This window comes from Erinaceus europaeus, chromosome 7 (genome assembly GCF_950295315.1).
Source record: "Erinaceus europaeus chromosome 7, mEriEur2.1, whole genome shotgun sequence".
NCBI classification, from domain to species: domain Eukaryota; kingdom Metazoa; phylum Chordata; class Mammalia; order Eulipotyphla; family Erinaceidae; genus Erinaceus; species Erinaceus europaeus.
The window spans coordinates 56,990,301-57,011,173 of NC_080168.1; the positions used below are offsets into that span (position 1 = coordinate 56,990,301).

Consider the following 20,873-nt stretch of genomic DNA (forward strand, 5'->3'; position numbering starts at 1 on the left):
CAAACTATCAAAAAGGATGGGGATATGTGAAGGTATATGAAGGATACATTTGAAATTAATGTTATTTTATTCACCAATTATCTTTTAATTCATAGCCTGCCTGATGTATGGGTGAATGAAAGTGAACGACACCAATTAAAAACTAAAGTAGTTCATTTATCAAAGCTACCCAAAGATACCGCCTTGCTTTTGGATCCAAACATTTACAGGTAATTTATTTCTTAGCTTGTTTTTCTTTTTGAACATAAATCTGTCAGTCTCCTAAATTTTAGAAACAATAAGAGTAGGAAGTGTTTTAAAGTATTTTGAATTACAGTGGATATAGTGAATTTCATCTTTTTTTCTTGACCTTTGTATATTGAATTTTATACCAGAAATTTGTAATAGATCAGATCCCAAAAATAGTGGTTTCGTAAAATTTATATATCAATTTAAATCCAGATAAAATTGCTCAGATTGTAATATGCATATAATTTTGAAAATAAATCTTCTGTCTAAATGTCTCATTCTTTTTATATACCTTTTCACACAACTTGGGGATACATATCATTTGCCCTAAGTCCTATAAATAGTTGAATTTTTGAAAGTGTATACACTTCCCAAACTTCCAAAGTGCAACTCAGATAATACTGTGTTTTTGAAAATAACTCTGAATGTCCATTTTCATAATAATTTTCTGACCCTGACCTTGTGCTTTCGAATGTATTTAGTGCTGGGGATAGAAGCTAACATTTCAAGCTTTTTTTTTTTTTTCCCCCTCCGCCAGGGTTATTGCTGGGCTCAGTGCCTGCACCATGAATCCACCGCTCCTGGAGGCCATTTTTTTTCCCCTTTTGTTGCCCTTGTTGTAGCTTCGTTGTGGTCATTATTATTACCCTTGTTGACGCAATTCGTTGTTGGATAGGACAGAGAGAAATGGAGAGAGGAGGGGAAGATAGAGAAGGGGAGAGAAAGATAGACACCTGCAGACCTGCTTCACCGCCTGTGAAGCGACTCCCCTGCAGGTGGGGAGCCGGGGGCTAGAACCGGGATCCTTACGCCGGTCCCTGCACTTTGTGCCACATGCGCTTAACCCACTGCGCCACCGCCCGACCCCCACATTTCAAGCTTTAAGTGTACTTTCCCTCAGAGTAGTCCTGTGAAATAGGTGCTGAAAATATTTACGGTATTTATTTATATTTGTCAATATGGTGCTGGGAGTTGAACTAAGTATCTCACATTTATGTGATACTACTGAGTGGCATCCCTCACCCAACCTTACATGGAGAGTCAGAAGGAGGCCAAAGCACCAATCCATCATTTATGAAGTTTGTTTGGTGTTGTCCATGGTACTTACTTGGTGCCAGGGACAGGGATCATATATACACAGAGTTAAGTGCATGCTATTTTCCAACCAACTTAAAAGCAATTTTTTAAAGTCGTTCAGTATAAATTCCGTAGCGATTTTTAAAAAGATATTTTCCTTTTTAAAATGTTTAATTTGATGGGGCAATAAAATTTATGGGGGGGGGATAGAATGAGAGATGCTTGCTGTTTCAGTGCTCATGAAGTCTTGTCCATCCTGTCCTGTTCCCCCCCATGCAGGTGGGTGCTCAGGGTTTGAACCCCCGGGTCCTTGTGCATTGTAACATATGCAAGTCAACCTGATACTCAACCCCCCAGCCCCAGTTTTATTCTCTTTCCTTCCCCATTCCTTTTTCTTATTTTACTTATTATTTATTGATAGAAATTGAGAGGGTAGGGGAAATAGAGAGAAAGAGACACTTGTAGCACTGCTTCACTAGCAGTGAAGCATCCGTCCTGCAGGTAGGGACTGGGTACTTGCACCTGGGTCCTTACCTTTTGCATGGTAACGTGCACTCACCCAGGTGCACCATTACCTGGCCTCCTCCTTTCCTTTTCTTTTTCTCTCACTTTTCCTCTTACCTCTCCCTTGCCCTTTCTCTTTCCCCTTCCCTTTTACTTTGCTTTTTTGCCCCCAGTGGGTAGGGTCAGTACAACTTCGCTGTTTTCACGGCCATTTTCTTGAACCCACTATAGTGTGTGCACTTAGCCAGGTGCTCCAGCAACGAGCCCCCCTGATTTCTTTATTAATAAAATTCTCATTAATATATTTCACATATGGAGTTGGTTAAATAAAAATAACTATATCTAATAGTTGATAATCCTGGATAGACTTTCATTACTATTTTTTAATATTCCCTTTTGTTGCTCTTGTTTTATTGTTGTAGTTATTATTATTATTGTTGTTGTTGTCATTGTTGGATAGGACAGAGAGAAATGGAGAGAGATGGGGGAAGACAAAGAGGGGGAGAGGAAGACAGACACCTGCAGACCTGCTTCACTGCCTGTGAAGCGACTCCCCTTCAGGTGGGGAGCCAGGGCTCGAACTGGGATTCTTAAGCCAGTCCTTGGTGCTGTGTGCCACCTGTGCTTAACCCGCTGGGCTACAGCCTGACTCCCTAGACTTTCATTATTACGAAGTTTTATGTCCTATGTCAGATTTTTTTAACCACCAAGCCAAGATTCTGATCAAGTAATTATTCAGCTTTTGGGAAAGTTATTTAATAGGATTTCTGTACTGAGACAGGAGAATGAAATTCTAGCAAAATGGACTTTGCTAAGTAAAAAAGACTTGAGTGCTTTTAGTTTTCCATTGACCACAGAGTTATTTACCTGTTTTTTTTAAGTTTTAAAATTTATTTAACTATTCCCTTTTGTTGCCCTTGTTGTTTTATTGTTATAGTCATTATTGATGTCATTGTTGGTGGATAGAACAGAGAGAAATGGAAGAGGAGTGGGAGGTAGGGGGAAGAGAAAGATAGACATCTGCAGACCTGCTTCACCGCTTGTGAAGCGACTGACTCCCCTGCAGGTGGGGAGCTGGCTGCTCAAACCAGGATCCTTAATGCTGGTCTTTGAGCTTTGTGCCACCTGCACTTAACCCCCTGCGCTACCGCCCGACTCTCCCTCCCTTTAAAAATTTTTTAAAATATTTATTTATTCCCTTTTGTTGCCTTTAATTTTTTTTATTGTTGTAGTTATTGTTGTTATTGATGTCATCGTTATTGGGTAGGACAGGGAGAAACGGGGGGAGAGAAAGATAGACACCTGCAGGTCTGCTTCACCGCTTGTGAAATGACTCCTCTGCAGGTGGGGAGCTGGGGTCTCAAACTAGAATCCTTACGCTGGTCCTTGTGCTTTGTGCCGCCTGTGCTTAACCCGCTGCACTACCACCCAACTCCCCCGACTGTTTTTAGTGAAAGTCAAAACAGTAAAAACATTTTAAGCTTATAGTCCAGGAGGTGGCACACTGGATAAAGCACTGGACTCTCAAGCATCACCGGCAGCACATGTACCAGAGTGATGTCGGGTTCTTTTCTCTCCTCCTGTCTTTCTCATTAGTAAATAAAATCTTTAAAAAAAAAAAACATTTTAAGCTTTATTATTTTTCTTTTGTTAAAAAAAAAGTGGAGGGGAAATAGATGGTGTAGACTTGTAGAGCTCATGTTATCATCATAAGCTGGAACCTGGGTTCTAGCCCCTGTTTCCCACCTGCAGGGGGAAAGTGATCATAAGCAGTGCTACAGGAGTGTCTTTTCTCTCTCTCCTCTACCACTCCTTTCTCTTGTCTGTATCTGAAAAAGCAAAAGACACACTCCCTCCAAAAAGGAAAAAACAATTTTTTTTTTTTATCTTAAGAGAACACCATACCATCACTAGGGGACATGGAGTGTGAGAGATGAATTTGGAACTTCATGCTTGAATGTCCAACACCACCGATTACTCTTGTTGTTGTTACTACTAGCCAAAGCACTGCTTGGCTCTGGCTTATGGTGGTGCAAGAGATTGAACCATGGAGGCTGGATTCTCAGGCGTAGAAGTACTTTGCTGGGAGTCAGGTGGTAGAACAGCAGGTTAAGTGCACGTGGCTCCAAGAGCAAGGACCTATGTAAGGATCCCCGTTCGAACCCCTGGCTCCCCACATGCAGGGAAGTTGCTTCACAGGCGGTGAAGCAGGTCTATGGGTGTCTTTCTCTTTCTGCCCCTATGTCTTCCCCTCTCTCCATTTCTCTCTGTCCTATCCAACAATGACAACAACAATAAAAAGCAACAAGGGCAACAAAAAGGAAAATAAATATATTTAAAAAAGAAGTACTTTTCATAACCATTTGGATATTTCTTTGACCTACTTACTATTTTTTTATGAGGTGGAGAGAGAAGACTACTCAGCTCTGATATATGTGACACGAGATTGAACCTGGAACATGCAAACGAGTTTTTATTGGATAGAGAAAAAGAAATTGAGGGTGGGGAGAGAGACTCCTGCAGCCCTGCTTCACGAACTCTTGTGAAGCTTTCCCCCTGTAGGTGGGGACCAGGGGCTTGAACCACCATCTGGCCCTTTATTTTTTAAGAGGCTGTCTTGTAGGAAGCAAATTGGACATTTTAGTGAAAATGACGTAAAATAGTATTATTGAGGCACAGAACTGATGCCAAGAAGTATGTGAGCATTGCATGTTCTTAGGGTAGTAAGTATATTTATAAAACCTAGACCTGGTTTTTTGGGTTTCGTTTTATTTACCTGCAATTCCTTTTGCTATCCCATACTACTCCCAACCCCTAAAATATCAATATTTAATTTTTACTTGACACTTGATCTTAGCCAAAAGGCTGAGAAGCAATAATTTTTACTCTAAACTTACCATGCATCTAATATTCTGGACAAAAGAGTCTACTGTAAAGTGAGAGTAATACAGCCCACTGCAGTTGTCACAGTATACTATCTTAGCAATGCATGGGCTTTGGTTGGGAGAGCTCATCAAAGTAAGTAAGGGGAGTACTTTTCTAATTTAAAAGAAATTACGGAGTCAGGCAGTAGTGCAGCAGGTTAAGCGCACGTGGCGCAAAGCACAAGGACTGGCGTAAGGATCCCAGTTCGAGTCCCCAGCTCCCCACCTGTAGGGGAATCGCTTCACCGGCTATGAAGCAGGTCTGCAAGTGTCTAGTCTTTCTCTCCCCCTCTGTTTTCCTCCACCTTTCTCCATTTCTCTCTGTCCTATCTAACAACGAAGACATCAATAACAACAATAGTAAGTACAAGTGCAACAAAAAAGGGGGAAATAAATAAATATTTAAAAAATTACTTTTTGCATATATCTCAAAATGTAAACAGGATAGACCTTCCAGAAATAGTTTTGACTTAGAAATAAAACTGAAATCAAAAGCTTTCTGGTTCTTAAACATCAGTTTAGATTACTTTTTGGCCAAATAAATAAATAAAGCTAGATATGAGATACGTTAAAAAGAAATGCATTTGGAAGCCTATTTTATTTTATTTTTATTTATTTATTTATTTTTTTAAAATTTTTTTTTAATATTTATTTTATTTATTTATTCCCTTTTGTTGCCCTTGTTGTTTTATTGTTGTAGTTATTATTGTTGTTGTCGTTGTTGGATAGGACAGAGAGAAATGGAGAGAGGTGGGGAAGACAGAGAGGAGGAGAGAAAGATAGACACCTGCAGACCTGCTGATTCACCGCCTGTGAAGCGACTCCCCTGCAGGTGGGGAGCCGGGGTTCGAACCGGGATCCTTATGCCGGTCCTTGTGCTTTGCGCCACCTGCGCTTAGCCCGCTGCACTACAGCCCGACTCCCCGGAAGCCTATTTTAAAAGGATTAAAAAAAGCTATATTCTCTTAAGTAAGTGCACCCATTATGTGTAAATGCACTGGCAATAAATGATCATTATGTTATGAAGTACTTAGTATATTTTTTGATTCACCTGAATAAATGAATATTCCTATTTTTTCTCTTTCTAGAACAATGCCGCAGAAGAGGTTGAAGAGGTAAAAATATAAATAAATACATAAAAAGCAAACAAGCAGGGACACCTGCAGTCTTAGTCACTGACAATGGGTTTAGTCAAAGTTGCACAGTAGAGTCAATCCCCTCTATTTTTTTTTTTCTTTTAAACCCAGTGTTTAGAGTACTATTTATGCTAAGTGTAAACATTCTGTGAATGAAGTAGGCTCTTCTGTGGAATATATTAATATATTACTGTATATCCACATTTTCATGGAATGGTACTGTGGGAGACTGAGCAAACACTCTTCTGGCAACTTAGCTGAACAACTTAAAGGCTTTTTGCATGCTTGCTGCTTTAAGCTGCTTTCCCCCCCCCCTCTTAAGTGATTACAGTAGTTGGAAAGTAAAACAGTTACAACATTCCCTTACAAATACCAAAAGCACTGTAAGGATATTTGTCTTGACAGTGTCTATTGACTTGAATCATAATAGGAACTATTTAGACAATGAAAATTATCAAGAGATAATTTACCTTTCAATTATGATAAATAGTTGTGATTGGTTGCCATTTGTGTTCTTTTGCAGAACTCTGATAAGAAAAGTGTTCAATTTGTATTTAAGCAAACAGTGAAGGACATTTGCAATCAACTAAAAATTCGTCTATCGAATTAGGGCTGAAACTTTCTGTTAAAGAGTGTTGCAGTATGGTGGCTCCCTTTTCAGGACTAGGGCTTTCATGGAGCACAGTATGTTAATACTCACCTATATAATCTGTTAATGGTTTTTGGAAAACCTGTCTCAAATTATTTAATTCTCATGTTTTCATTTTAACCTATATAAAAGACTATTTTTTTTCCCTGAGGAGAGCATTTGGTTGAGTTTTTCCTTAATGTAAGAAAAATTGTATTTTTTTTTTTTAAATTTTCTTCAAACTGAATCCTTTATGCACCAAAGTTGGTTTTGAAAGGAAAATAAAATCACTTTCTTGCTTGGTTAGCAAGAAGCCATACGGATTTTTTTTATCTTACAGAAATGGAAATATGTGTAACTTGTTAGTATTGTATCAAACAAATGTTGCATAGAGATAATAGAACATTGCTTGTAAATAATTCAGCAGATTTGTAATATATTTTTATATTATGAAATGTACTGTAGATGTTTTTCTAGAGGCATGAAAGTTAAATGTATATATTATGGTTAGAAATAATATTGAAGGATATTGTAATTCACTAGTGCTGCCAGAGGAATTGTTAATAAAGCACCTTCTTTAACAATAAATGTCTTTTTGCAGACTTAAGGGACTATGTACTACTGTTAATATCTATAAGAACAAAACACATTGAACATCCTTCCAGAAAGTCTTTGAGGGAGGACCTATGCCCATAATAGAATTATGGCACTCATTTCTGACAGTGACCATGAAATCATATATTTCCTTACTGTTGGAAGGACATATTGTAAAGTATGTGGTTATATGCAGTCAAACTGCAGAAAATACTCCGAATTGAGGAGTTTTCACTTTACTACAGTGATGTATTTAAAATAAAAAAATTTTAAAAAACCAGTTTTTACACAAAAAATTTTTTAAAGAAAGAATAGGAAAAATTATAAAATCAAACCTTTGCTTCCAAAACCAGGAAAGATTCCATGACACACAAGTTTCATTACTCATTTATTTTAAAAAATTTTAGAAAAGAATAAAAGTTATGGGAGGCGTTATTTGTTAACAATGGGTTAAAGCGCTATGTACATGAAATGAGTCAGAAAATTAAATGAAGTGCAAATACAAAAGCACTGCTACTACAAGACGTTCTGGAATGGTTGTTTAATAAGGGTATTATCCATTTGATCTGTAGCAGATGTGATTTTTTTTTTTTAAACAGCAGTGTGTTTTACTATTTTTAAATTTCTTTTGCTTAAGCACTTCATCAATTGCTTTATTCTGTATCTATGAAGTAATCTGCAATCTTTTTTGTTCTTTTTAAATTTTGATTTGTTATAAATTGCCAAATAGAAGTGTTTCAGATATATAGTTTGTACCTGTATTTTTAATTTTATTCCCTCATGTTCTTGTAAGTCATTTTTAATTGACCGATGATTGTAGACCTTGCCTGAGTATTTTTTTCTAATAAAACAAAGCAAATCACATTTAGCTTCACAATGGTAACAATTCAATTGAATTTTTAAAATGACCTGTTAAATATACATTTGATGTTAGGGGCACAGTAAGTAAACTTTTTTTTTATTATATAGAAAATTTTAGATGTCAGCCAGAATTATTCTTGAGTACTTACTATGGTCCTTTGCTGCCTATTTGACCTACGTCCTACATTATTTAGCATTCCCAATGAGAATATGGATTTGAAGTGAAAACTGAGAAGTGAAATTTCTAATTTATAATTTTCATTTACTGACATCTAGAAATCTATGTTGTATTCCTTCTGACCCCCATATATAACATATTTCTGATGGCACACCTGAAATTCAGTCTTTTCTTGAGACCCTGGTGTGTGGTTCAGTTGACATTTGCAGCCACCCACAAACAGTCATGCACATGTTGTCTATGATTGCTTTCTTTTAGTGAGAGCAATGAAACCTATATTTTTGACTGTGTTTGACATTGAGGGAAAATGTGCAACTTCTGGTACAGCTTCTAAAAATTTTTGCATAAATAAACTTCCTTAGTTGCATTTTAATATGATAGTATTAATCTTGGTAATGTCAGTACTTTGAAGTGTAGTGAAAACTATTTGATACATTTTTTATTAAGCAGTGCCACATTAGGTACCAACAAATGGTGGTTTTTTTGTTTTTTGTTTTTTAACCCCCTCAAATGTTTGCATCTTTAAAAGCAGTTGTTAATATTTCACCATTTGTGTTCTGTATCGTTTCATTAAATCAAACTAAATAAGCTTTTGTAAAACAGATCATGTTTAATCCATAAGGCGCTTCTGCTCTATTTAAAGGAATCTTGGAAATGGAAAATATTGTAAGAATTAATGTTGTTTATTTTTCTAATAAACTTACTTTTTCATATATAAATATTCCATAAAGTGAACACACATTACTTCTGAATTTCAGATGAAAGGAAATTGAAGTGAATAGTATAACTCAACACATTTTAAGTTTTTACTCCCATTCAAAGCATTGATCATAATGCCTGTAAAACTAGTCCTTTGACACCTTAAAGTTAATGTCCAAGTACTCATTGAAGGCCACAATTTGGGACCGTTGTTTTAGGCTTCTTTTCTTTGTTCTTTGAGTTATTTAGCTATGCCTGTAGGAATTAACATAAGTGTTGGGCATATAAACAAAATACAAAAAGGGAAAATGATGGGGTTATTTTTTGTTTGTTTTGTTTTAAGTTTTATTTTTGCTGTCTCCAGGGCTTCATTGCTCTGAGCTGGGTTTTTTAGTGAGAAGAAATGACACCAGCATTAAAACTCTTCAGTTCAAGTATGGACCAGGCTCAAAACTGAGCTGCAAACATAGCAAAGCAGTGCTATCCAAGTAAACTGTTAATGTTCTCCTAGGAGGAATATCTTGTCTATGCATAGTTTTTTTTTTTCCTTTTACTAAGATTTATTCCATTTGAGAGAGAAACCAGAGCACCACTCCAGCATATGCAGTGATACCATTGAACCAGGATCCCCAGGCATGAAAATCAGATCTCTATCACTTGAACTATTTCCCCTGTTTAACTGTATCCGTAGCTTTAATATATATATACTTTAAATGATCTGGAGGTTTTGTAGTGGCTAGAATGCTGAACTTAAAAAGACATAAAATTCTAGTTTGGGGATTGGGTAGATAGCATAATGGTTATGCAAAGAGATTTTTATGCCTGAGGCTGCAAGGCCCCAGGTTCAATCCCCCCACACCACCACAAGCTAGAGCTGAGTAGTGCTCTGGTTTAAAAAAATTTTTTTCCCCCAGTTTGACCCTTGCCATTGCATGTGCCAAGAGCAGTGTTTCTTCTCTCCCCCACCCCCCGTCTCGTAATTAATCTTTAAAGTCATTACTTCTGCAAAAGTCCTTTAAAAGACAAGCCTTTCATTTATGTAGTTTCTTGGTTTGAAAATTTCTACTTACTTGTGTGGCTGCTGACATGCAAAGTAATACTAATGTATGACCTTTTTCTAAAACGGGATCTAAATCATATATATCATTTGAGTATTTCAGTTTTCTGAGGAAGGAAATAGTGCATTTTTTTGTGGGGGGAGGTTGGAGGACTTGAGTGGAAAATACTTTTCCAAAGAAGAAAAAAAAATTAGAGACTGAGACAGAATGCAGAAGTTTCCTTAGGGACCAGGCAAAATAGCACATTATCCAAGTAAGCTATTTTGCCACTTGCCCTCCTTCAAACAAGCAACAAGATTCATCCCCAGATTTCACTTGTAGTGGTGCTAGAATTTGAACATGGGAACATCAAGTGCCTCTGGCATGAGAGTCTGTGCTACTGATGGTGCTGTCTTCCTAGTTCATATACAATTAGTTCTCTGTCTCTCTCTTTTTAAGGTTGGGGAGAGAGCTCACCAGGTTAGAAAGTATTTTTGTAGGGACAAGCAAGAGTGTTTCTTATTTTTAAGAATCTGGCAGGGGTGGGTGGTAGTGCACCTGGTTGAGCTCACATGTTGCCATACAGCAGGCCGTACCCAGATTTGAGTGTCCCTACCCCCATCTCCACCTGCCGGGGGGGGGGGGGAGCTTTACAAGTGGTGAAGCAGTGCTGCAGGTGTCTATCTCCCCCTTTACTCTTGATTTCTGACTGTTTCTATCTAATAAAGACAATAAAAAATGTTAAAAAAGAATCTGGCATAATTCTAATACAACTTTAGCACAGACCTCTGTAGGTTTGCTCTTTTTAAGTTAGGGTGGTCCCCTATACTCAGCCCCCCCCATGGTTATCCTAAGCCTGAAAAATGGTAAAATATTCTAATTTTTTTAATTAAAAACAAAAGCATAGTTAAGTTTCCTGTTTTTGTTTTTTTTTTAACACATGGTTCAGTGTGAATGTCAGTAGGAGCTACAGCCAGTTCTCCCCACCCACCCAGCCACCTAGCCCCCTGCACTCCCAAAAAGCTCAGTTGTCAACACAGTATCTGACTGCTTTTCAGTGTTAGGTAGACGGAAATGTACATTTTAATTCCTCTGTAAAGTTGCTTCCAGTATTTCTGCCATAGTCAAGCCCTAGCATGAGACGTGGCACAAAATAGTCTCTGGAATACCTAACTGAACGGATATTACAGGTGAGTAAGTGCTTGTTATGTATCAAGGTGTATCTGAGAGTGGCAGCTGTGAACCTCTAGTACGGTAGATGTAACCTGGCTTATACTCCACTGTTTGCACTATGGGCTATGCTATGGTTTTTTTTTGTTTTTTTTTTAAATTAATGGGGGATAAACATTTTACCCTCAACAGTAAATACGATAGTTTGTACATGCATAGCATTTCCCAGTTCTCCATGTAACAAACAACCCCCCAATAGGTCCTTTGCCATCATGTTCCGGTACTGAACCCACCCTCCCAAGCCCCCACCTCACCAGAGTCTTTTTTACTTTGGTGCAATACACCAACTCCAGTCCAAGTTCTGCTTCGTGTTTTCTCTTCTGATCTTGGTTTTTCAGTTTCTGCCTATGAGTGGGATCATCACATATTCATCCTTCTGTTTCTGACTTATCTCACGTAACATGATTCCCTCAAGTTCCATCCAAGTGTGTGTGTGTGTGTGTGTGTGTGTGTGTGTGTGTGTGTGTGTTTTATGTGCATACAGTTCACCACCAAAGTCACTGTGTCATTCCAAAGGGAACCAACCCTTTATCTACCCCCCTCTTACTTATGTAAAGGAATTTTGATGCTGCATTTTTTTAAAAAAAATCATTAATTTAGTTATGAATAGGCAGAAAGAACCAGACATCATTCTGGTACATGTACTGCCAGGGATTGAACTTGGGACTTCATACTTGAGAGCGCAGTGTTATATCCACTGCACCACTTCCAGGACCACAGGTGCTGCGTTTTTTTTTATTTGAATTTGTATTGTCATTTTAAGGTTTAATTTTGTTGAAATTGCCTTCATTCTTATTTTCAATAAAGATGCCCCCCGCCCCCTTTTTAATAATATGACTTCTTTATGTGTATGTGTTCTACTTTTTATATTTCTGACTAAAGTGAGCACCACTCAGCTCTGGCTGTTTGCAGTGCTGGGGATTAAACCAGAGTCGTTCTCATGCATCATCCTATACTGTCTCCCTAGCCCTAAGACCTTAATTATATTTATGATATAATTAACATTTTTAAAGATCTTTTTATGTTTCCTTTTATTGGCATTGTTTTATTGTAGTTCCATTGTTTTATTGTAGTTATTGATGTCTTTGTTGCTGGATAGGACAGAGAGAAATGAAGAGAGGGGAAGATGGGGAGAGAAGGACACCTGCAAACCTGCTTCACCGCCTATGAAGCGACTACCCTGCAGGTGGAGAGCTGGAGGCTCGAACTGAGATCTTTATGTATGTCCTTGAGCTTTACACCACCTATGCTTAACCCGCTGCACTACTGACTGATAATTAACATTTTTGAGTGACAATATTTTGAAGGCGTTACTGTTTGTTTTATTTCGGTTTCAGCGTCATCCCCTACCCCCCAACTGTTTTTATATATGCTTTGCTATAGAAATGCCTGTTATGCAAAACCTACAATTTGTAACGAAATTGACATGTAACTGTATGTTACTTTTTTTAGACCAAAAATACTTTGAGAAAAATTATATTTGGATGGATGCTTAATAGGTCTTACATAAGACCTCTTATTTTTCTTGGGAGGGGGGAGTTTGTAGCTAGGGTATAATAATAGGCCCAGCACACATAATTATCAATAGAATAAATACTGAGTGTTGATGAAGGGTGGTTCACAAAAATTCAGTTTCTTGAATGTCATACATTGAACACTTAATTGGTTATCATATCTGCCTGTTTATTATCTACTTAATACCTTTAAAGATTGCATTTTAAGGGCTGGGGAGATAGTGTAGTAGTTATGCTGTGAAAAAGAAATGATTAGGTGCAGGGTTGATAGCATAATGATTATGCAAACAAGACTTATCAAGCCTGAGGCGCTAAAGTCCCAGGTTCATTCCCACATAAGCCAGAGCTGAACAGTGCTCTGGTAACAAAAACAAAAAAGATTATAATAAATGTCTTACAGGTCTGTCTTTGCAGTGACAGTGGCTTTTTTTTTTTTATTATGTTTGTTTATTGGATAAATACAAACTGAGAGGGAAGGGGGAGATAGGGAGTGAGACAGAGAGACACCTGTAGCCCTGCTTCACCGCTTGTGAAGCTTTCCCCCTGCAGGTGGGGACCGGGGTCTCGAACTTGGATCCTTGTGCACTGTAACCAATTTACTCAACCAGGTGCACCCGGCCTCCTAACAGTGGCTTTCTTATTTGTTGTCTGGGACCTCATGGACGTGCAGTTTCACTGCTCTGGGCTGAGACAGGAAGAGTTTGTAGCAACAAAGCTTCCCGCCCCCCCATTGCTGTAGTGGACCCATGTTTGGGATGGGAAACTCTGACTTGTACATTGTGCAGCAGATGCTCTACCATGTGAGCTGTATTCTCCCCTGAGCCACCTCCCATCATTTCTATTATTTTTCCCGAGAACTGATTTCATCTACTAATATGTGCCAACACACTGTACCCACCACCAAGGTGCCATGTCCCTCCACTGTGGGACACTGCCCAACATCCTTGTCATTTCTTTTTATATGAAATTCACAATAGTCTGGAGTTCTGCTAGGAATTTGTCTTAAATATTAGAATGACTGGTGAACCAAAGACAGTAAGTAGTAGTAGTAGTAGGTAGGCTAGAAAGTGTGTCTGCTTTTCAGCTGACCACCCTTTCCAGATCTTCAGGTCAATATTTTAATCGAATCCTCCCAAGTTGGTTGATATTCATGAGTTATACAGGAGCATCTTTGTGAGTACATTTAAAAAGTTAATTTTATACTGATTTCCTGTGGAAGGAAATTTTAATTGAGTTTGTAGGTTGTGTTTTATAAGTTTTGATACTGCAAAATGTTGCACTAAAATTAAGGTACCTGAATATATTCTTATTGATTAGATATGAATACCAGCACTTTCTTTGTCTTGAAATGTTAGTCTAAGACTAAAAATAGGGTGAAAATGAGAATTGCCCACATTTGTTTTCTGTAGTTCATTTGAAAAGTGACCAGTTCTAGGAAAGATATACTTAATGTAGCTAGTTTATCTTTTCTTTTTTTAATCTTTATTAATGATTCAGTAATGGTTTATAAAATTGTGTTATACACTCAACACTGAAGTTCTATGTTCTTTACCTCCCCTCCCCTCAACCAACATAGTTCTCACATGGTTCTTTTCTTTTTTTCCCCTCCATTTGATAGGACAGAAATTGGGAAAGGAAGAGAGACCTGTAGGTGGGGAGTGGGGGCTCAAACTAGTGTTCTGGTACATGGTAACCTGTGCATTTAACCAGGTATGCCACCACCTGGCCCCTGACAGTTTCTTTTTGATATAACTATTTATTGGATGGAGACAAAAATAGAGAGGGACAAAGGAGAGAGACACTTGCGCAAAGCACTGCTTCACTGCTCATGAAGCTTCCTCCTGTAGGTGGGGCATAGGAGGTTTGAACTAAAATCTTTGTGTTTTTAATTTATATGCTATGCAGAATGCAACACTGTCTAGCCCTGGATTTTTTTTTTTTTCCTTTTTATTTGAGAGAGAACCAGAGCATCACTCTGGCACATAAGATGCCAGGAATTATATTTTCCTAGTCATGCTTATTTTAACTGTTGCCACTTCAAATGAACTCTGAATATGATATTGCTATAGGAATGTAGTTTCCTTTTTTTTTTTCTGATCATTTTTGAGTGATTAAACACTTCAGTTGTGTAGGTACCAAAGTAATCTCTTCTTCTTCTAGCGTTTGCCAGTAATCTCTTAATACTTCATAAAATCACCATATACTTTGAATATTCCTTTTAATCTAATTAAGCAATTGAATGACAGATGTGCACAGGCAATATATTCAGTACACAATACAAAAAACCAACATCTTCCATAAGTTTCATTTGCTTGTTAGCAGTCTGTTTCTCTTCTTGCTGTAAACTTGGGATCTGTTCTCTCTTAATGTAGATTGGTTTGTGTTTTCTAACATTTTTTTTTGGTTCTTTAAAATTTTTTTTTTTTAATTTTTTATTTAAGAAAGGATTAGTGAACAAAAACATAAGGTAGGAGGGGTACAACTCCACACAATTCCCACCACCCAATCCCCATAACCCACCCCCTCCCATGGTAGCTTTCCCATTCTCTATCTCTCTGGGAGCATGGACCCAGGGTCGTTGAGGGTTGCAGAAGGTAGAAGGTCTGGCTTCTGTAATTGCTTCCCCGCTGAACATGGGCATTGACTGGTCGGTCCATACTCCCAGTCTGCCTCTCTCTTTCCCTAGTAAGGTGTGTCTCTGGGGAAGCTGAGCTCCAGGACACATTGGTGGGGTCTTCAATCCAGGGAAGCCTGGCCAGCATCCTGGTGGCATCTGGAACCTGGTGATTGAAAAGAGAGTTAACATATGAAGCCAAACAATTTGTTGAGCAATCATGGATCCCAAGCTTGGAATAGTGGAGAGGAAGTGTTAGGGAGGTACTCACTGCAAACTCTAGTGTACTACTGCTTTCAGGCATATATTTTGCAGTAGTTTATGGATATGTGTGCACATAAGCTCTCTCTCACAGAAACTGGTGTATATCTAGATTATGGGACTTTGTTAGAAAGTGAACTACCTGAGATGAAATTAGAGTGTACTATAAAAGGAAAGGTCTCACCCAAGTAATGAAGTTGAAGGGTTGTCATTCCACACGTGAAGTCTCTGGATACAGTCTGAGGTGAAGCATGTTGAGGTGGCAATCGTTGCTTTGGTTAGGTTGTGATCGGCGGATGCAATATTATTTGGTTTGGATTGGGAGATGCATACGGGAAAGTGGGCCCTGTCCAAGGGTTCCAGGACTGGGGGAAGTAGGGGCTCTATAGTGGAGATGTGAGGTTCCTGCTGTCTTAGGGTTCAAAAAGACAATCGATAGTTAATATTATCATCACATTATTTGTTAATTGGGTTAACTTTGAAAAGTCCCTTTGTTATGGTTTGCTGTACATTTTCTAACATTTTATATAAATGGAATTATAAAATTTGTACTCTTGTGTCTGGCATCTACCACTCTTCATAATGACTTTGGAATTCAACAATACATGCTATAAATAAATGTTTTTACATTCCTGTTCAACTACTGACAGTGAACCTTTATTTCTTGGCTATTTGTGTTTTTTTTTTAAGATTTTTAAAAAATATTTATTCCCCTTTGTTACCCATGCTATTGTATTGTAGTTATTATTGTTGTTATTGATGTTGTTGTCGTTGTCGTTGGATAGGACAGAGAAAAGTGGAGAGAGGAGGGGAAGACAGAGAGGGGGAGAGAGACACCTGCTCACTGCCTGTGAAGCGACTCTTCTGCAGTTGGGAAGCCTGGGGCTCGAACCGGCATCCTTAACTGGTCCTTGTGCTTCGTGCCACCTGTGCTTAACCCACTACTCTACCTGACTCCCCGACTCCCCAGCTATTTGTGTTTTCAAGAGACCTTGGAGACATTTAAAATCACCTGCTTCTCTGACATATTATTTAAAAATTTCTAGTAAGAAAAGATGGCTAATTTTGGGGTGTGGTTGGCAATATTAAAGACATAAATTACATCGGTTTAATCATATTTTTTTTATCAACTTTAAGAAGTCACGACTTAGGATAGATCTTAGGTATTTTCATGTACTGGAGATTTGAAAATAAATGTATCTAGTAAATTTTACTGGAGTATTTGTTAGTAAATAGTTGTAGTACCCACTCGTGGCATAGTGGCACATCTTCTATGGCCTTGAAAGCACGTGGTCTGAATTGAGTGACTGATCTTGCTTATGCAACAGTGATATTCTGATTCTCTTTCTCATGCTAATAAGTAAATAGATCTTTTGAAAAGCTTGATGATACACTAGGAGCCTTGAGAAGTTAACTGTTAGCCCACAGCCATCTCATGGAACTCAAAAATATGTAGATGGTAAATGACAAGCAGTTTGCAAATAATTCAGACACATACTAGGAATTTAGGGATGGAGTGCATTTGTGGAACTGGCAAGGTAACTTGAGTGAGGCCCTGTGGGGGCTGAGCTAGAAGTTGTGCGTGTAACTGGGGGAAGGGCATACTTGACAGAACAGCAGTGGCAATTGCGTAAGGCAAGAGCGTTTAGCTCTTTGCAGGTATTAACATTGCCTTGCACAGGCCTCAGATGTTGCTAGTGCTGTAGAACTTGAAATAACCCCAGCTTCTTAGAACTTTGATCATGCTCTCTGTTGTACAGTTGGGATTGCTATGAAAGAACCTCTCCTTGAGAGGGGGAAGCTGCTGGTGGGCTTTGCACAAAGCTAAGACTGTTTTCATTGGGCCACCCACTCCATGACCCTTTGTAGAAATGAGGGGACAAATAGCAATTAAAAGGCTATTAAGGGACAGGGGTAGATAGCATAATGATTATGCAAAGAGACTCATGCCTTAGGCTGCAAAGTCCCAGGTTTAATCCCTCCCCACCACCACCACAAGCCAGAGTTGAGCAGAGCTCTGGTTTAAAAAAAAAAAAAAAAAGGCTGTTAAGGTATCAGTGGCTTGAACCTCAGAGTGGGTGGTGGCAGATAGTTGGAACTTGGGCATTAATTTGAAGATAGGTTTGAAGGTAATGTGGGGGTGAGGACACAAAATAGTGAATTCAGGTTCCTTGCTTACTGCTGAGACAGAACTGCCAAACCAGTAATAGCAAGAGCCACTACATGGTCTGTATTTGGAATGCTCACTAAACATTCAAGTGGTGTAGTCACCAGTCAGGAATTTATAGTGGAAATGATGAAAAGTAAAAAAATAAAACAAACTGTAAGTGTAGTTACCATGTTTTCTTTGACTTTTCATGTCATACTTTTAATGGTTGTTTGGACAGAAAGGGAAAGGGAGCTAAACACCTGCAGCCCTGTTTGACTGCTTAGTGAACCATCTCCCCTGCAGGTGGGAACTCGGGGCTTAAACCAGGTCTTTGCTTATTTTGTGCATGTACTCGATCAGGCACACCAGTGCTCAGCCCCCCCTCCCATTTTTTTAAATTTATAAAGTGGAAATATTGACAAGACCATAGGATAAGAGGGCCCATCCTCCTTTTGTTGCACTTTCATAAAGATGGGTTTTATTTTACCTTCAGTGAATGAACTTCTTTGTGAATGGGCCTTGCACAAGAGCAGGGCCGTGTGTGTGTGTGTGTGTGTGTGTGTGTGTGTGTAGATTTGTTAGAGAGCTAAAGCATCACTTAGGCACACGTGATGCCAAAGAACCCAACATTTTATCTACTGCGCTACTTCCTGAGTCCCAGCTGGGCACTTGTTGAGGGTGCTGTTTATAGTAGTCACCCAAAGTCCTTTGAGTAGCTTCTGATAAATTTAGGGACGGATAGATAACTGCACATTCCTTAGGGCTTATGCACTGGTTTCAATGAGCCGTCCTCACTTTCTGCTGATGGTACAGCATAAAGGCATTGACTTCACTTGGCACAGTTTAGCAAGTTCCAAGTGCTGATTTCTTTCTGCCATGCTTCTAGTATGTGAACTCATTTACAGGTAGTAAAGTGAGGTAATGGTTCCCAAGGTCACGAAGATGGTAAGTATTTGGGGGGGGGGGGGATTCTCTTGATGCATTTGTGAATGATGAGCTTGACAAGTTATTTGCCAGTGGAAATAGCTTGCGCTTATTATGATTATGTAAACATTTAGTACCAGCATTTACTTAGTCTTAAGATTAAAAAAAAATTCAGTAAAATATGCTGTTTGTTCATTGCAGACTTGGAAGTAGGGGCATCATTAACTTTTCTTTCTTTTTTTTAAAGAACCTTTTAAATTTTTTTATTCTCTATTTATTGACTAGAGATAGTTAGAAATTGAAAGGGTAGGGGAGATAGAGAGGGAGAGCCAGAAAGACCTGCCTGGGGCTAAGAGGTTTCAGGCTCAATCCTCAGTAGCACCACAAGCCAGAGCCAACCCATGCTCAAGTAAAAATGAGTGAAAAGATGCTGCTTTTTCAGTATGCCATATTTAAAGCAGCAAAGAAGTCTCACCCAGAGGTATTTGTCCTCAAGTAGGGAAACATGGGGTTGAGGCAAAAAATCTTTGCCATTTGCATTGTGGCTTGTTTTATGGTATTGTTCAGATCACTTAGAAACTTAGGCAATGTTTCCTGCAAATGATGATATTTAACAGAAAGGTTAGTTGAGGGAGTTGGGCAGTAGTGCAGCAGTTTAAGCGCGCAAGGCACAAGGACCATCATGAGGATCCTGGTTCAAGCCCCTGGCTCCCCACCTGCAGGGGAGTTGCTTCACAAGCAGTGAAGCAAGTCTGCATGTGCCTATCTTTCTCTCCCCCTCTTTGTCTTACCCTCCTCTCTCAATTTCTCTCTGTCCTATCCAACAAGAACAGCAATGGCAACAATAACAATAATAACAGGCAACAAAATGGGAAAAAAATGGCCTCCAAGAGCAGTGGATTTGTGGTACAGGCACCAAACCCCAGAGATAACCCTAGAGCCCCCCCCCCCCCAAAAAAAAAAAGATTAGTTGATACTTATAATTTATAATGAAAATTGAGCATGAGGCAAGTTTTCAAATTATGTCTAGTAAGCATCAAGTAACTGAAATTTTTGTTAGGATAAAAAGTGAAAAATCAAAATGCAGAAGTCATAGTAACAAGTATGTGGCAAATGTATGCCAAGGATGTCTTGTTAGAAGGATTTCAAGTCAAGTTGCTTCTCAAAGCCCTTGTAGAATTTGCTTCATTTGTCCTTTGGAAAAAATATGGAACTGCTAGTTTGGTTTGTACCCCCCCCCCCCCCCGTTTCTAAAATGGTTTCACAATACAACAAGACTATATATATAGTCCCCCAACCAATACATATAAGATAAGGAACAGAAAAAGTAAAGCAGGAGGTGGTGCAAAGCACAAGGACCAGTAAAAGGATCCCGGTTTGAGCCCCCAGCTCCCCACCTGCAGGGGAGGGAGTCGCTTCATAAGCAGGTCTGCAGGTGTCTAGCTTTCTCTCCCCCTCTGTCTCCCCCTCCTTTCTCCATTTCTCTCTGTCCTATCCAACAACAACAACATCAATAATAACTACAACAATAAAAAAAAAAGGCAACAAAAGGGAATAATATTTTTAAAAAAAAAAGTACAGCACCTCTGAAAAATGTTGCATAGAGGTTGGGCATGTTCTTGATAGCTATATGCTACTACTGAAGCTATCGTAATGAGATTTCCCCCCCCAAGAATCAGTGTTTATGAGTCATCATTAAGCTTTGAGGATTAACAAGGACAGTGGGCTGGGTGAATATATCCTTTACATCAAATCCTTACAGTTAAAATGTGAACGATGGGTTTCACTATTTTTGTTTTACAGATCAGATGAGTTACTCAGGTAACTTTCCCAAGACTGTACCGTCAGGAGATTGCTGTGCCTGGAGTTTGAACCAGTCCTGCCTGATTCTAAACTCAGATTTATTACCATTATGCCCTCTTGACAAGTGGTTAATTGTTCAATGTATAAGAGTGTGTTAAGAGAACAGACATCTGAAAAAAAGTACGTTTTAATTAGTATCAAGAAGATCTCAACTGATTTTTGTTCACCTTTCTCTTTGTATCATTCCAAGCTGTTTACATTTGTTAATGCAAGGATTGCCTAGGAATTTCAATTAAACTAAGAATAGCAACAAGATAAGTATAGAACAAAACCATTGGAAGTCTGTAATCTGTAGTAATTCCTCCTCTAATGAATTTACTACTAATTTTTGCGAGGTAGCTCTGAATTAATTCCTTCAAGTTTCACTTAAAGTATTTTCTCTTCACCCAGGTAGCATCATTTTTCAGGATACTGAGTTCTAGATTGGTTCTTTCCCCTCACCTCCAACACTT

The 20,873-nt window shown here is 38.7% G+C and overlaps 1 protein-coding gene across 2 annotated transcripts in view; it reads left to right on the forward strand.

The window, feature by feature from the left end:
* AEBP2 (AE binding protein 2) overlaps positions 1 to 20,577 on the forward strand; it is a 102,578-nt gene extending 82,001 nt beyond the window's left edge. The window contains exons 7-9 of one of the 2 annotated variants that reach the window (XM_060194471.1): positions 96 to 209; positions 5,822 to 5,848; positions 20,362 to 20,577. In XM_060194471.1, coding sequence (XP_060050454.1) covers positions 96 to 209; positions 5,822 to 5,848; positions 20,362 to 20,383 — 163 coding nt within the window. In that variant the 3' untranslated portion in view covers positions 20,384 to 20,577. Of the gene's footprint in view, positions 1 to 95; positions 210 to 5,821; positions 5,849 to 6,392; positions 7,969 to 20,361 lie in introns of those variants that run through there. The other variant, XM_060194470.1, reaches the window with a different exon arrangement.
* The last annotated feature ends 296 nt before the right edge of the window (positions 20,578 to 20,873 follow it).